An 18,392-nucleotide genomic window follows, 5' to 3' on the forward strand; every position below is an offset into this window, starting at 1 on the left:
CATCTCCAACCCCTCCTCCTCCTGCACGTGTACTCTAAGTTTGTCAAAGAATTTCTTCAAAAAGCTAGCAAAGTTTTCATTCTCTTTTGTGTTTGTTTGTTTGTTTGTTTGTGTGCGTGTGTGTGTGTGTGTGTGTGTGTGTGTGTGTGTGTGTGTGTGTGTGTGTGTCGACAACTCAATGCTGCTGCTATTTCTCCGAATGTACCAGTGGCCGTGTGAAATGTTTGTCTGAGTAAAGTAACTGTGTGAAGTATTTGGGGTAGTAATATTAGTGTTGGATTAGTTGTATTAGTAGTTGTTACTGTCTTTCTATAGAGAAAATTTTGAAATACCTGTAATTAGTTAATAAAATCATTTTACCGTAATGGTTTAACTTAGGTAATGTAAGTCTATAGTTTTTTCGATAACTATAAAAATTTTTATCACGAGTGAAGTATACATTTATCGCAGGTTTGTGAGTAGTCAGTTACAGTGTATGATTTGTGGAAGTATTTTCATTGGGAAAGGGGGGGAAGCAGTAGGGAAGCCAATGGGCATTCTAGTACGATCCTCTCCTGGAATTGCAGTATATGTAACAAAAAGAAGTTAATAGAGGGGCAGAAGCATACGAGCCATGCTCTTCAGCTAGAGTTAGACAATGCAAGGGAGAAACTAGATAGGATGAATAGGAAGAAGGTGGCTTTGGAATGTAAACTGGCAGTTATTAAGAAGGCTGTTAAGAGACTGATCTATTCAGATAATTTTGCTTTGGGTACGACCAACATTTTTGACCAACTGTCAAGAGTTTAGTGGAGAACAGCCTCTTGTAGCTGTGTATGTAGGATACTTGCAGCAGTCCCCCACAGTTAAGAAGCCTAAGTCAGTTGTAAACAGAAAGAAGAAAGTTCTGCTGTTAGGCAGTTCTCATTGCAGAGATGTCAACAGTTGCAGGAAGTGTTGGGGAGTGAGTGTTAGATCACCAGCACTGTGAAGCCTAATGCCAGTTTGGCAACTGATAACACAGAGGAGTTATGTAGGAATTTTACAAAAGAGAAGCAACACACACACACACACACACAAACACACACACACACACAACAGTTGGGAATAACACACATCTGGTAATGCCATCCACAACATAATATCAAGCACATGAACGTTCATTTCCTAGTACAGTGAAAACTGGAGTTCATACGGCAGATAGCAGTGTAATGGAATGTGTAAGTGAAAATTCATACTATCGCTGCATAACAGATAAGCAGAAAGTGCCACAACTGTTTATAACCTCAATATATAATGTCTAAGATGTACACAAAAAACGAGTTTAAACACAAATATGCATATATTCAGACCACTGAAGACGCCTTGCAAGTAATAAAGTCAAAACAAGTGTGGCATGAAAAATTTGTTTTATTCACTTGTGACAGATGGGTCTAAAGTAATAATTATGAACATAATGATGGTACAAATGTACACCTCATGCAGATGTTTCAATGGGCTCATCTTAATGCATCCGTTAGACATATTAATATGGTCCTAGAGGAGGCACTGCTGTCACAGGGTATAGATCGCTTTCCTGCAGTGCAAGACGAGTCTATCAATAGATCAGATTTTACTAGGCAGCAAGGAGCTCTTTATGGAGTGGGGTGTTGCCATGTACGTGAAAAATTTTATTCCATGTGAATTTATTGGCAAGTCAAAGCACTGAATTGACAGTTGTGTAGGAAAAGTTACGGTTGTGCCCTCTCTCTCTCTCTCTCTCTCTCTCTCTCTCTCTCTCTCTCTCACACACACACACACACACACACACACAATTTAGAAATGTTAATCTAGTGGCAACAGAGACTTTTTAAACCTCATTAAAGACCAACAATGGCAGGATGTTTATAGTGATGATAACAGACGATGAAAAAAATTCTTTCTTCGATGTATTTGTCTTGCTCTATGAAAGTTATTTTCCATTAGAACATTTAAAACAGGATACAAGCAATAGCAGGCAATCTGGGTGGCTGACTAGTGGGATAAGGATATGATGTAGAACAAAGTGGGCATTATGTCAATATGTTAGAAATACTCACAGCAAGCTGCAGTAGTCCATTACAAATAACATTGCAAGATGTTTAAAAATGTCATTTGGAAGGCAACAACCATGTGGAGTGCAAAGATGTAGCAGTAGAACAGCTAACTCTCAGGAAAAAATTAAAAGCATATCATCAGTAATGAAGGAAGTATCTGGCCAACAGCACAAGGTTGAGGATATAGTCAATACATAGTAAAAATGTTTTTGTTCATGATAAAATCAAACAGTGGCAACTCCAGGTAGGAATATCAACAATGTAGGAAAAGACAGATTGCTACTTACCTTAAAGAAGACATGTTACATTATAGGCAGGCAGAATGAAAAGACATTTATATAAAGCTTTCAGCTACAGCCTTCATCAGCAAAAGAGAAACACCAGCAAGCACACAACATGCACACATGACTGCCAATTCCAGCATCCATGATAAGCCAGATACATGTTCAGCATTTAATAACCACTTCCTGAATATAGCTAGTAAATTAAATAAAAACCTAGTATTTACAGGGAATCTTATAACTCTCTTAGAAAATGACTTTCCAAGACTGCTATCTGAAATGTACTTCAGTGATAGTGACAGAGGGGAGATTGAGTCAATAATTAAATTACTGAGGACTCTTCTGGATATGATGGAGTACGTAACAGAATACTTAAGTGCTGTGCTCCATATATTAGCACAGGAGTTAGGCACATTTGTTAACTTTTCTTTTAGGAGTTGTCAGTTTCCTGAATGATTAAAGTACTCAGTAGTGAAACCACTTTACAAAAAAAAAATTCTATTCAATAGCATTTTCTAAAGATACTGAAAAGGCTGTATATAAAACAGCAATTGATAATTTCAGTTCACATAATTTGCTGTCCAATGTACACACTGGTATTAGACGTAATTTAACAATTCAAAATACTATAGTCTCTTTTCTCTGTGAGGCACTGGATGCATCAAACAAAGCTGTGAATGCTAGGTGTCATCTTTGACTTGACTAAAGCATTTGATTGGGTTGATCACAAAATATTACCAGAAGCTACCCCATTATGGAGTAAGATGAGTAGCTCAAAACTGGTTTCTCTCATACTTCAAGAACACACAGCAAAAGCCCATTCTCCATACTAATGAGAAAAGCTATGATGCGGAATCTGTCTGAGGCATGGTTAAGGGAGGTGTGTGTGCGCGTTTCTCTGGGTTCAATGATAGGACCAGTGCTGGTTCGACAACATTTTTCCACATAAGTGACTTATCACTTGGCGTTGCCCACCCTCTGTCCTTTTCTCCTGACTCACCATGTTAGTTTTCACTACTAATTATGAAACACAATGTATACAAATCTTGTTCTTGGGCACCTCTCTCAGCCTGGTGCCCCTGGCAGCTGCTTCTAATTGTGATACACCCAGTATAGAAATCCACACATTGTGTACTTACTGATCCAAGATGTGGAGAGATAAGAAGTATGTTTTAACAACAAATATCATTTCATAAATATCTGCACTACGAGACTGTAACAATGTTTTGAACCACCTGTTACACCCAATTCTAATAATCTATCATATGCTAGTGCTCAGTCCATGATGCTCTTCTGGAAAGAAGTATTTAAGAAAAACAGCCTGAAATGATTTTGTAATAGGGAACATACCATCATTTTTAATCACATTCAACTAGCTTGAGCAATTTTAGGCTACTGGCATAAATCCAACCTGGATGCATATTTTACAGGCCCTTGTGGTAACACATGTGGCTAAGTTCATGTTCTGAGTTTTGACCATACAAGCCACAAATCATGCTGTAAATAGCCTACAAAGAAGGTAGGCTTGTTTAATGTAACTTAATCATGAATGAGTGTCAAGACTTTGGTACTGAGTGGTAAGAATACTTGATAAACTTATTGCTACACTGTCTCTGGAGGTCTCATAGGTATGCTGCATAACTTTACTTTCATTGTTAACTGCTTTTTTGTTACAATTAATACCTCTGCTACTAACTAGATAAGTGGGGCACATGAAGACAAACTGCATTCACTATGTCACAGCTAAAATTTCAGAACTATCTGGTGGCACCAGTATACAATTTCTTTCTTTTTTTTGTAATTATTATTTGCAACTCTGGCTCTGGCTGTAGGTCATTTGTATACAATAATGTCCTGTGTTAACTTTGGGCTGTAACACACAGTTTACCATTCTGTCAGTACATAGTGTTATCTACAGATGGATTCCTATGTCTTGCAGGGAGTAGATAATACTGTACAACTCCCATTGATCATGATCTGCCACAATTAGTGATATCAGGAAGAAGACAAAATGAAAACTCTAGTAACAACTGATTTGATTTTTGGATTACATACCTCATTTCAGATGGCTGAAGACAGGGGGGCATTCTTTTTACAGCAAACATTTGTGCAGCATCTTCAGGTCTCCTGAACATGTTAACAAACATTAGGAATGCACACACAAGTGTTGCTGAAGCTGCCTTTCCATCCTGTAAAATGAAATATATATTCAAGATCTGATTCGAGGATGAAAAGTGCTGATAAAACTACAAGTACTTAATTTGAATACAAATTTCTACAGTGGTGATATTTATCTAAGTTACTATCTCATAAAACCAAAAAATACTAACATTGTTTAGCCTAGGCACAAGAAAACATCACATTCATTTACAATTAATTAATGTATAGTTTCATGGTATTAACAGAGAGATATCCTGACCTGACAGTAGCAGATACACTGTAAACAAATAATATAAAAATACATCTTTGATCTTTGCACGAAGTTTCACAATGTTGATAGAAAATGAAACTATGGACACTGGAGTATGGCATCATTTGCACAAATCTACAAATACCGTCTTGGCATGTGATGGGACAAATGTGACAACGGACATTTAGTACATTTTGAGTTAAATCCAGCAGACAAACCAATATAGACTCCAAAAGAATTTGGCTAAAAGCAAGTGGAGTATTAACAGGTGATGACAGTGCTTGGCGAACCCAGTACACCAAAAGTGACAAATCACAACACTGTAAGTAGCACAGCAAACAATCATGGGACTTAATAATAATGAAATACAATGCACCAACATATTTTTTGACACTTTTCATCCCATTTTATTGGTGAGTAGGCAGGCTCTTAAGTCTTATCAGAAGTATACTGTATTGTCCAGTGGATCATGGAGGAGGGAATTTGGGGAACAGTTCTGGTATTCACCTTACAGCCAATGGAAATCTGCAAACACTCTGGTCAGAACTGCTGGTGCTGTTATCTTATTTTGGAGCACTTAGTACAGCTGTCATTATTTCTAGGAGCATGGCAGATAGCTGTTGGGAGAGCCTTGAAATACTGCAGCAAGAAGTGCCATGACTACCTTCCAGCTCTCTACTATCATCCTGTTGTCAGACCTGTAGTCACACATCAATGCACAACTTGTTTGTGTAGAAGTGCAGGTCATGAATAATACTACTCTGTTTTGATACAAATTGGATTTTCTCTTACACAATAAACAGTGGAAGCTCTGTTCTGTCTGTCTTTCTACATTTTAGGTATTTAATATGACAAATTACAAGTACAAAAGAAACATGCTATAGAAGATGACAGAAAGTGCACTCTTAGTCTATTTGAGGAAGGAAGGTCTGCTTAAGCACATGAGAAAGAACCAGATCAAAAGTTACAACTGTTTCAATGTTACATATAAGTTCTCTAAAAATCATCTAGTCTTTATCCTTGCTTAATATCCTATCTGTAAACTTACTGAAGTATTTCCATATTTCAGTATGCATAAACTGCCCCTTATCAGCTTTCCAACACTATGTCAAGCAGCATAGTTCTTACAATGAAGATGAGACTTAAATGCATTCTTCTCACTAGAAAGAATGTGTTCTTTGAATCTTGTCTTAATGATCTGTCCAGTTGTTCAATGCAAAAATCATTAGCCTGTACTACAGTTTATTTTAGATATCCATGACTGTGTAATGGTTTATGTGGTTAGGTTAGGTTAGGTGCCATGTTATGTGGGCTAATGAGTTACTGATATGAAAACTGATACGTTGTGTATGGTCTCCTTTGAAATACTCTCCTCCACAATATTGATACACTGCTTCCAACACCATTTCCAGTTCTGGAGGCAGTCATGGTACGCACTCTGCTCGATTGTGCGAAGTGCTGTCTATGAATTTTTTTTTATATCATCCATTGTTGCAAATCTTCATCAGGCAGTTTCCTTCTAACATTTTCTCGCAGGTGTCAACACATCCTGATATTACCATCAATTATGTGTGCCCCTGTGGCACAAATTCATGATGAACTAATATTTCAAAGTCAAAGAAAGCTAACAGCACGGCTTTGACATTTGACCTGACCTGACAAGCTTTTCTGGACTTTGAGAACCTTTCCTGACCCACTGTGAAAATTGAACCTTGGTCTCAACAACATAATACTAAACTCATGTCTCACCACCAGTTATGATTCTCTTAAGAAACATCTTGTTCTCATTTTCAAGATCCAAAAGCTCTTCACGGATGGGAAGGTGAAGGTCTTTCTGGTCTTGACTCATGAGTCAAGATGACTTGGCAGCAATACAGTGCATTCCAAGACACTGTGTCAAGATTTCACGACATGATCCAACTGAAATGTTGTATTCTTCTGCAATCTCTCTGGCAGTCAGTCTTCAATTAGTATGCATAATTTTGGTGATGTTCCTGACATGAGCATCATTGGTAGACATCAAAGGGCGTCCTCAACGGGGATCATCTTTAACTTGCGTCTGGCCATTTTTAAACTGTGTGGATCATTCATAACCAGAGTACACTTAAGAACTCTCCACTGTAGGCTTCCTGCATCATTTTGTGTGTGTCTTTAGAGGTTTTCTCAAGCTTCACCCAAAATTTAATGCAGACGCATTGCTCCTTTAATTCTGCCATCTCGAAATTTGCAAACTGTGCAACACAAAATTCTACTCAATACAGTACTGAACAATAACTAACAGACATACAACAATGAAACCTTCGGCAGTTTCAAATTACACACAGGAGTGTGCAGGGATGCCAACCACATTTCGCTCCAACACACCATTGTCACAAATTTACGAATGTTCTGAAATTTTTTTGTGCAGACCTCATACTAATCCTTCCACTCTGCTGTGAGAACCACATGTCAACAAATGGAAATACACACACCAATTTTTGCAATGTTCCGATAGACGTGAAATTAACCAACCATTAATAAAAAGCTGGAAACTTCAGGTTGCAATATCAACAGTGAAGGATCGATTGCTACTCACCATAAAGAAGACACAGTTGCAGACAGCCACAACAAAGAGACTGTAAAAACGTTTAGGTTTCATAGCCAAAGCCATCTCTAGAAAAGAAGATAAAACACACACACACACACACACACACACACACACACACACACAAAACCAAGCACACATGACCTCCAACTCTGGCATCTCGGACCAAAATGCCACTGTCACATTGAGTGACCTGGAGTGAGGCAGGGATAGCGGTGTACAGGTGAGGTCAGAGGAGAGTGCTGTTTGGCAGAGTGTACAGGAACTAGATGGAAGCATGAGAAGGCTGACAAGAGCAACAGTTGGGAAGATGATGTGCAGGGAGGTAGGGCAGGGTGATCAGAAAAGGTGAGGAGTGGAGAAGAGGAAAGATGCATTGGCAGAGAGTGGTGCTGAATGAGTGTGAGGGTATATTAACAGAGAGGAGGTGACAGTACAGAGGGGGCAAAAAGTAATGGGTGGAGGGTGTGGGGGCAGTAGGTTACCCAAGATTGAGGCAGGGATAATTTTGTGAGTGGAGAATATGTAGCGAGGATGACTCCATTCCATGCAGTTCAGAGAAACTGGTGGTGGAGGGTAGTATCTAGATTGCCCAGGTTGTGAAACAACCATTGAAATCTAGCATTTTACGTTCAGCTGCATCTTATGCCACAAGGTGGTCAGCAATGCTCTTGGCCACAGTTTGCCGGTGGCTGTTCACTCTGGTGGACAGCTGGTTGGTCACTGTACCAATATAAAAAGCTGTGCAATGATTGCAGCAGACCTGGTACATGACATGGCTGCTTTCACAGATGGCTCAGCCTCTGACGGGGTAGGATAAGTCTGTGACAGAATTGGAATAGGAAGTGCTGGGCGGATGGATCACAATGAGGCTTCCACAGGGATATGATTGCTGTGGCTAGGGTTGGGATTGGGAGTGGCATAGGGATGGACTTGGATGATGTGGAGGTTGTGTGGGTGACTGAACACCACTTTAGGTTGGGGAGGAAGGGTTCTGAGTAGGATAGGTAATCAAAGCCATGCTGAAGGATGTGATTCAGCTGTTCCAGTCCAGAGTGATACTGGGTGATAAAGGAGGCACTCCTTTGTAGCTGGTTCTTGGGGGGATTAGGTATGTGAGAGGAAATGGCACCGGAGATCTCTCAGTGGAGAGATAGTGTCTGCCTGTGAAAGCCTTTGTGAGCCCTTCAAGCATAGTGGGAAAGGAAATTCTTGTCGTTGCAGATATACTGTCCCCAGGTGGACAGGCTGTATTGGAGAGATTTTTTGATGTGTAAGGGATAGCAGCTGTGAAATGCAGGAAGCATTGGTGGGTTTAATGAGGACAGAGGTGTGAATCGAGTTGTAGGAGAGGAAGGGTTCAAGACCCAGGATGGTGGGATGCTGGTTTGAGGAGGACAAGATGAAGTGGATGGCAGGCAAGGTGTTGAGGTTGTAACGGACTGAGGATATGGTGTCTTGGCCATGAGTCCAGATCATGAAGACATCATCAATGAACCTGAACTAGACCAAAGATATTAGGTTTTTGGGAGGCTAGGAAGGTTTCCTCCAGACGGCCCACTAACAGGCTGGCATAGCAGGGTGTCATTTTGGTGTCCTTGGCTGTGCCACAGATTTGTTTTTAAACCTCCCCTTCAAAGGGAAAGTAATTGTGTGTTAGGATAAAGTTAGTAAGGTGTACGAGGAATGAGGTTGTGAGCTTCGAGTCTGAAGGATTCAGGATAAAAAAGGATGGGGATGGTGGAGATTTGATTAAGGAAGGGATTGGTACCTTTGATGTGGGAGGCTAGATTTTAAGCAAACAGTTGAAGGTATTGGTCAATGAGGGCCAAAATTCTTTCTGTGGGGGGCAAAAAAAAAATCACATACGATGGGGAATTCCCAGAACATCTCCCCCAAATCCATTTTCCTCTTTACCCCTATTACATCTCACATACCCATCTTCTACATGCTACCCCAAATCCAAGAACTCAACAATTCTGGATGCTGCATTGTAACTGTTAAATGTGCTGCCCCCTCCCCCAGCCCTGCCCCACCCCAAAAGAATTTTGGCCCTCACTGACTAACACCTCCAACTAACTGCCTGAAATCTAGTTTCCCCACATCAAAAATACCAAGCACCTCCTCCACTAACTCTACATATCCCTACCCATTTATCTCCTGAATCCTTAGCTGCCACTGTTGATGCCACTTTCCTGTTGTCAACATCTCTCATGACAATGGTCTTATCGCTATTGACCACTATCTTTCCCAACATCCTTCAGCCTCCAAACCCACAACCTCATTCCACATACGCCTTACTAACTTTTACACCTCTGTCCACATCAAACCGACCAACAGTATCCGCGTTTTCATAGTGCCATCTCTTACACATCAAACAGCTGCCATTCCTTACACATCAAAGAATCCCTCCCATACAGCCTGGCCACCTGGGGACTGTGTATCTGCAGTGGCAATAACTCCCTTGCCTAATATGCTGAAGGTCTCACAAAGGCTTTCACAAACAGGAACTACTCCCAGAGCTAGTTAACAGACAGATTTATCACACCATTTCCCCCACACACCCTCTATCCCCTCAAGAAACAGCTACAAAGGAGTGCCCCCTTTGTCACCTCTACCACCCTGAACTGGAACAACTGGACCACGTCCTTCATCAGGGCTTTGATTATATATCATCATGGCCTGAAATGAGAGACTTCCTACCCAAGAGCCTTCCCATTCCTCCTTAAGTGGTGTTCCATCACCTACCAAAACTCCACAACCTAGTCCACCCTTATGCTACTCCCAATCCCAACCCTTTGCCACAGGGACCAAGCGACTGTCCATCAAGATGAATGGTCACTGCCAAACTGTGGTTAAGGGTTTGGTTGACCACACTGTGGCACAACATGCAGCTGAACATAACATGCTTGATTTCAATGGCTGCTTCACAACCCGAGCCATCTGGATACTACCCTCTACCATCAGATTCCCTAATGTCAGATTTTCATATGAGGAGTATTTAAACCGGTGGAGGCCGTATTACGCTCTTCAGTTGTTAGAGGCCGTATTACGATCTTCAGTTGTTAGAGGGTGTATTACGCTCTTCAGTTGTAGGCAACTGCTGTCCGCCAGTGTAGTAGTTACCCTTACAACACGTTCTCTGCTGCTGAAATTATCCCAACCTCACTATGGTAACCTACTGTCCCACACTGTCCACCACCACCTGTCACCTCATCCCCATCGTGTGCCACCCTCTAACAACATGTCCACCAGTCTTTCTATTCTCTTCTCCTTTTCAAACCCCCCCCCCCCCCCCCCCCCCCCGGCAGACCCGGGCTTGACAGTCTTTCCAGACCACCTACAACTCCATCTAGTCCCAGCATAAACTGCCATACAGCGCTCTTCTCTGCCCCAACTCACACCCTACTATCCCTCTATCCCTCCCCCTTCCCTGCCCCACTCTAGATTGCTGCTCAACGTAACAGCTGCGGTGTAGTCCAAGCTGCTGGAGATGTCGGTCACATGTGCTTGAGATGCGCTTGCTTGTGTGACTGTGTGTGCATGTTTTCTTTTCTGAAGGCAGCTTAGGCTGAAACCTAAATGTGTAACAGTCTTTTGTTGTGACTTTCTGCAACTCAATGTGCCATCCTTATGCTAAGAAGCAAATTATCCTTTTCCTAATATTGTTCACTAATAAAATAAAGTTTTTATTTCAAACAAAAAACTGTCTCACCGAGGAAAAACAAATTCTCTGTTGCGACTGATTTTTGCCTCCAGTACTGTTTTACTTTTCTATATCTATATCTACAGGGTGAAAAGTATTTAAACTGACAAACTCTGGGAGGTTATGGGGAACATCAAAACAAATATTTTTCCCTAATGTCAGTTTTTCCTATGAGGAGTATTTCAACCGGTGGAGGCCATATTACGCTCTTCAGTTGTTAGAAGGGTGTATTACGCTCTTCAGTTGTAGGCAACTGCTGTCCGCCAGTGTAGTAGTGCATTGTCTCTTACTAATGGAGTGATACACCTGGAATGAGTTCACTGATATGCTTGGTGTGTACTACGCAGCGCGCCACAATGGACGAGCTGCACAGCGGATTTATCAACAACAATATCCTAATTGCCGTATCCCGCATCATGCGACCTTTGCTGCAGTGTACCAACGTCTGTGTGAGACTGGGTCATTTAGCAGATTACCTGGACAGGGATGCCATCGCACGGTAAGAACGCTGCAATTTGAGGAAGCTGTCATGCAGCACGTGGAGCGGGAGCCTTCAATCAGCACTCGTGAAATTGCGCGTAACATGGGGACGAATCAGACGAATGTAAGAACAGTCCTTCGAGAGCAATTGTTATGTCCATTTCACTTACAGCGTGTCCACAACCTGGAACCAATTGATTATCCACCCAGAGCACAGCTTTTGCAGTGGTACCTGGGACACTGTGAAATGCATCCTACATTTCCATACTCTGTGTTGTTTACCGATGAAGCAACGTTTGGGCATGATGGAGTCTTCAACATGCACAATTGTTGGAGTGAGGATAACCCACATGCCACAGTTACTAGCACTCATCAAATGCGGTTCTTCGTTAAAGTGTGGGTCGGTGTTGTTGGGGACTGTTTAATTGGGCCGTATCTGCTACCTAGGCCATTAAATGGCAGGCACTATTACAATTTTCTCACCAGAGCATTGCCAGAATTGTTGGAAAACGTCCCACTCCCTACAAGACAATGCATGTGGTTCCAACATGACAGGGCGCCGGCACATTTCAGTCATCGTGTGCGTCGATTCCTGGACCGATGGTTCCCAGAAACGTGGACTGGCAGAGGTGGTCCTGTACCATGGTCTGCTCGATCCCCAGATGTCCCCTCTGGACTTTTTTGTTGGTTTAATTAATTTGTCACCAGAGAAATCTTCTTCTACCGGTTTAAATACTCCTCATAGGAAAAAATGACATTAGAGAAAAATATTTGTTTTGATGTCCCCTACAACCTCCCAGAGTTTGTCGGTTTAAATACTTTTCACCCTGTGTATACAGACTCCGCAAGCCACAGTAGGGTGCGTGGTGGAGGTTACATTGTACCACTGCTAGACATTTCCCTTTCTGTTCCACATGCACATAGAGCAAGGGAAAAACGACTCTATGTATGTCTCCATATTAGTCTTACTTTGTGTTATGTTTGTGGTCCTTATGCGAAATGTACATTGGTGGTGGCAGATTTGTTCTACTGTCAGCTTCAAATGCTGATGCTCTAAATATTCTCAACACTGTTTCTTCAAAAGAACTTCACCTTCCCTCCAAGGATTCCCATTTTAATTCCCAAAGTGTCTCCCTAATACTTGGGTGTTGATCGAACCTGCTCATAACAAATCTAATAGCTCACCTCTGAAGTGCTTCAATGTCTTCCTTCAATCTGACCTAGTGGTGATCTCCAACACTCAAGCAGTACTCCAGAATGGGTTGCACTAGTACTGTGTACCCAGTCTCCTCTACAGATGAATCACACTTTCCTAAAACTCTCCCACTAAACTGAAGTTCCTGCTACATTCCTCACATTGTCAGTGCATTTTGTATTGGTTTGCAACATGATGCTTAGATATTTAATCTTCATGACTGTGTTAAACAGCACTCTACTAATTCTGTATTCTAATTTTAGAGGGTTTTTTTCCTACTCATTCATAATAATTTACATTTTTCAATGTTTTGAGCAAGCTGCCATGTATTACACCAACTAGAAATTCTAAGTCATCTTGTATAATCCTACAGCCATTCAGTGATGACACCTTCCCGTACACCACAATCACACCTACCCATTAGATCATTTATGAATTTAGAGAAAAAGAGTGGTGCTATTACATTTCCCTGGGGCACTCCTGACAGTACCCTTGGCTATGATAATCGCTGTTGAGGACAACATACTCATTTCTATTACTTATGAAATCCTCGAGCCACTCATGTATCTTGGAACTTATTCTGTATCCTTATATCTTTGTTAACAGTCTGTAGTGGAGAACTTGTGTCAAACACTTTTCGTAAATCTAAGAATATGGAATCTGCCGGTTGCCCTTTATCTATAGTTTACAGGATACCATGTGAGAAAAGGGAAATTTAAATTTTGAACAAGCAATGCTTTCCAAGACCATTCTGATTTGTGGACAGCTTTTCCGTCTCAAGGAATGTTATTATATTTGAACAAAGAATATGTTCAAGAATTCTGAGCAAATCAATGTTAAGGATATTGGTCTGCAATTTAGAGGATTATTTCTTTTACTCTTCTTAGATACAAGAGTCACATGTATTTTCTTTCAGTTGCTTGGGACTTTGCACAGGATGAGAGATTCATGATAAATGCAAGCTAAGTAAAGGGCCAATGCTGCAGAGTACTCTTTGTAAAACCGAATTAGGATTCTGTCCTGGCATGGAGGCTTATTTATTTTTAACTCTTTAAGTTGCTTTTCTATGCCAGAGATGCTTATTACTATGCTGTCCATAGTCAATCTGATGGTCAAACAATGACACATTTGTATGATTTTCCTGTGTCAGCAATATCTGAAATGTAAAAATTAAAACTTTGGCTTTTGTTTTGCTATCTTCAGCTCCCACAATAGATTGATCAGTGAGTGACTGGATGGAAGACTTAGACCTGCTAAGTGATTTTACATAGGACCAGAATTTTTCACATTCTCAGCTAGATCCTTCACAAAGGCACGACGGTGGAAGTGGTACGTTTCATGCATCCATCTTTTTACAGATGCACAATTCTCTACTAACTTCTGTGTGTTGTCATCTGTGCAGTCTCTTCTGAACTAAAATGCTTCAACCACAGTGGGTCTTCTCCATCTTCAATCAAGTTACTTGACACATACTTCCCACAGCCTGATTTACAACCCATTTAAACTCTGTACTTCCATCGTACTGGAACTAAATGATCTCCATTCATTATCTAAGTGGTGTGCTAGGAACTGCTTATCTGCTCTTTGTAGCAAAAATACTCCTAGTTTTCTTGACTGATTTATTAACTTTAGTAACCATCATAACCACTAATCCCCTTTTCTATAGGACACTATCAACAAGGTCAAGCCTATTCGTAGCTACAAGGTCTCAGATATTTCAGTTGCATGTAGGCCATTGAAGTAGCTGCTCACAACAGTTTTCCAAAAATGTACTCAAATGTACTTTGCAAGATGGCCTGACCATACCACCACCACCACCACCACCACCACCACCACCACCCCGTCCGAATGATGAATCCAAACGTCCCAGTCTATACATGGTAGATTAAATCTACCTCTAACTAATATCGCATATATGGGTATTTCTGTGCTACTGAGCATAGACTTCCTTTAATGTCTCTAAAACCACCATGGTAGAATATATGTGTCCAGACAACTTGACGATTGACCTCATTAAAAACAAATATTTTTGACAACTGCAATGAGTGCTCCCCCTCCCATGATGTCTAATCTGTCTTCCCAATCTATGTTCCATGACTCACTAAATATTTAAAAGCTTTTTACTTCAGGTTTCATCCAGTTATTGTTCCCAAAAATAATTTAAATGCCTGTAAGCCTCGTTAACATCAAAATTCTCAGAGACTTGCCTTTCATGGCCAATGATCTTAATTATTGAGTTATCCTGAAATGACTTTCAAACAGACTTTACAGCATCCATTCTGCCAGTATCTCTCCATCTACTTTCCAAACTACAAAGAAATTATCTTGCATATCTTTCTGAACTGGGATAAATGATATAGCAGAGTGGCTTAAGCACACTTCACACAGATTAAGATTTGCTGTAAGCTTACTTGCCTGCTCATGCAAAGGCTCCCTTGCAGGCTCTGTTGTCTGCAAGCAGCATGCACTGTAAGGAGTTGTGAATATTTTCTGTGATAACTCTGGTGTTATTTTCCTTTTAAGTCCTTGTAAGATTCCTTGACTGCTACGAACACACCAATCTGGAGTCCTGCTTGGCCTCTGATGTTAGAGCTTACAAGGTGGGAACTCTCAGAGAACACCTGGTAACCCTTGAGATGAAACAAAATGTCACGCGCCTGCCGGTCGACCTGCAATCTTTCTCAAGTGACTATAAAGAAATTATCTGTTAAAAAGTTCAATTCTTGCACATCTTGTAGCTTCATTTGTCACTCTCATGTGTACCATTTTGTTAATAGTAATAGTTACTATGATATTTCTAGATTAAGTACACTATTGGAAGAATTTTGGGAAGTTTGCATTGAAAAATAGGGGTCGCTATGAATTTGCATGTGGTGCACGTTAGGTCATGTGTTGCTGTGTAAGAAATCCATCTTACATATTGAATTATTCCTTAAACTTGGAAGGATATCACTATCACCAATTTTGAGAAAATTGATTGTATCTAAAGTGCTTCACCCCAAACTCTTGTGCCAGCAAAAAAGACAGAATGAGATATGATGTAGCTATTCTGACTGGAACATGATAGTAAGCTAAGAGTAAAGTATTTTGCCATACAATTAATGTGTGAAACTTCTACTGAAAATCTAGTGTGATATTTAAGCAACTACTGAACTGAGAAATGCTGTGGGTTTGGAACAATGTAAGTGATGAAATAACGGTCTATTTTTATATTAAGAATGGGTATTTTCATAAAATATTGACTTGTCTTTCTGTCAGTTGCTAATTTAATAATACACTGTTTCAGGATTCTGTAAATTTCAACAGCATTAGAATATTGGTGAGATCCATTTCGGTAAAATCTACTGTGTTTTGACAAAATAAGCAGATTTTTAATGTGACAACATTGAGACTTACATATAACTCAAAACACAACATTTCTCCAAAGAAAAGTAAATGTAATAAGAAGTCTGGGGAAAAGAAATTGCTACTTCTATTGCAATTTTTGTGTAATCCTGTACACCAGTGTATTTTTAATAATTAATGATATGGACTGAAATTCTCCAATAAATTTTATTTCTATATCTCAGTTATCTAAGAAATATGGCAGTGTCAGGATTTACTAACATATGAAAACAATTAACAGAGAGGGGGATTGTACTTTTTCACCACAAACATATTTTAGTTCACCAAAGACACTAATAATCTGTTTATACCTTGATAGTCCATTGTCAGAATTCTGCAAATTAAATGCTTTCAAGTTTCTTAGATCGCTGATATATAAAAATAAAATCCTTTGGCCAGTTTCAATCCATAACACTCATTAATAAAAATATACCGGGGTATAGGAGGCCACCGAAATTTCAACAGAAGTAGCGCTTTATTTTCAGCAGACTTCTTAGACCATTTATTTTTCTTCAGAAAAACATTAACAATGACACATTTTGAGTAACACACGAGTTTCAACACTGCCATGTTAAAATATACTACTTCATCCAAAACACAGAGTTTACAAATATTCATCTCACTAACATTCCAATGCACTTGAAATTGCAGCAGAATCCTTAAACAGTATATTAATAACTAGCAACTGAGTGAAAGACAAGTCAACAGTTTATGAAAATGCCCATTCTCAGCATAAAAATAAACTCTTCACATATATTGTTCCAAACCCACAGTAATTCTCATTGATGGCCCTTAAAAACTACATTATTTCACTGAAAAATCTGTAGTTGCTTGAATATCATATTTAGATACAGAAGTTTCGCATAGTAATCATATGGAAAAATACTCTCCTCTTTTTGTATTATGATTTGCCAAAATCTTGCTCCAATGTCTCAAACAGCTTATAATATACAAGGACTGTTAAGAAATTGTCATTCTGGCTTTTTCATCAGCAGGTGGGTTCAGATGAAGCACTTTTCATACAATCCATTTTCTCGAGATTGGTGATAGAGAGCAATGTTCTTCCAACTTTAAAGAATAATTCAATACACTAGATACATTTCAAACGCAGCAACATATGACCTACCATACACCAAACGCCAATTCATAGTGGTCTCTATTTCTCAATGCACATTTACCAATATTCTTGCAGTAGTTCACTTAATCTCAGAATATTGCAATAACTATGACCATTATTAATGAAATAATATGCACATGAAGCTGACTAATTAAGCTACAAGATCACCAAAAACCAATTTTTTACCAAATAGTTTCTTTACAATCATTTGAAAAATACTGCAGACCAATCGGCTCGCACTCCTTGTAGTTCACGCGAGTCAAGTAAGCCAGCTAGCTTCCATGCCAAATCCTGCACCATGTGAGAGGTTCGGCATGTGAGGTGGCTGTCACCCCTCCCTGCTAGCCGGCACTCGGGCGCACCCTCTACCAAACATATGATGAACCTCACTCCTTGTGCGATGGGCTTCAGCCACAGCCTGGATCTTATCATTCTCATGATGCTACATTTGAACGATCAACATCATTCCTGCACTATAAGCATTCATTATAAATGTACAGAACAATAATTCTATTATGGAGGTACAGAAAGTAATTTGCTAATCTTTCTAATTAAAGTAAAAACAAGAACAAAATAATTTCATACCATTTCAAAGGTTAACAATGATTCATCTGAGTCACGGAAGTTATCGATTTCCTAATTTCATGTTATCACTTGGTAGCCATCAGGCAGTCATGATTTGACATTACATAGGGGTAATATGCTACATAGGGGTAATATGCTGAACACTCATGCTACTGTAATGTTTTTAAGTCAAAAAATAAACTCTCAACATTTAACACCTTATCACTGCACAATGCTCCATCTACGGGTAATATATTTGGATGTTGTATGCTTTTCATTTATTTCTGCCCCCTCACAAAGTCCATTCCATCGCACATTTCTTAAAGGCACCTGTCTTTGCCATTTGTTCTGCACCCCCCCCCCCCCCTCTTTCCCCCTGAGGTCCTGTCACATGTTTTTAGTTAGCTTCATTGATTGTCTTCGTTTACAGTGAAGAGTCACAGGCTGCGATAATCCAAATACACAATTTTTATCAATTTTATTTCATCTCAGACTGAGATCTGTCACCTCTATAAAACCACAGCTAAAAGTTACTTTAAGAGTACAATGAAATTTGTGGGATTACATTTTAGATCAAAATGAATTTTGAAAGTAACCAGAAAATCCATCATCTAGAA

The 18,392-nt window shown here is 39.9% G+C and overlaps 1 protein-coding gene across 3 annotated transcripts in view; it reads right to left on the reverse strand.

Annotated features, from left to right (window-relative positions):
• Positions 1–18,392, reverse strand: part of LOC124606438 (cyclin-G-associated kinase) — a 246,517-nt gene that overhangs the window by 143,584 nt on the left and 84,541 nt on the right. For all 3 annotated transcript variants that reach the window (XR_006978701.1, XM_047138423.1, XM_047138431.1), the window contains exon 12: positions 4,391–4,524. Coding sequence is in view for 2 of the 3 variants with exons in the window: in XM_047138423.1 (XP_046994379.1) it covers positions 4,391–4,524 (134 nt within the window). In the remaining variant the exon portion in view is untranslated. The remainder of the gene's footprint in view (positions 1–4,390; positions 4,525–18,392) is intronic.

The sequence above is a fragment of the Schistocerca americana genome, chromosome 1 (assembly GCF_021461395.2).
Source record: "Schistocerca americana isolate TAMUIC-IGC-003095 chromosome 1, iqSchAmer2.1, whole genome shotgun sequence".
Lineage (NCBI taxonomy): Eukaryota > Metazoa > Arthropoda > Insecta > Orthoptera > Acrididae > Schistocerca > Schistocerca americana.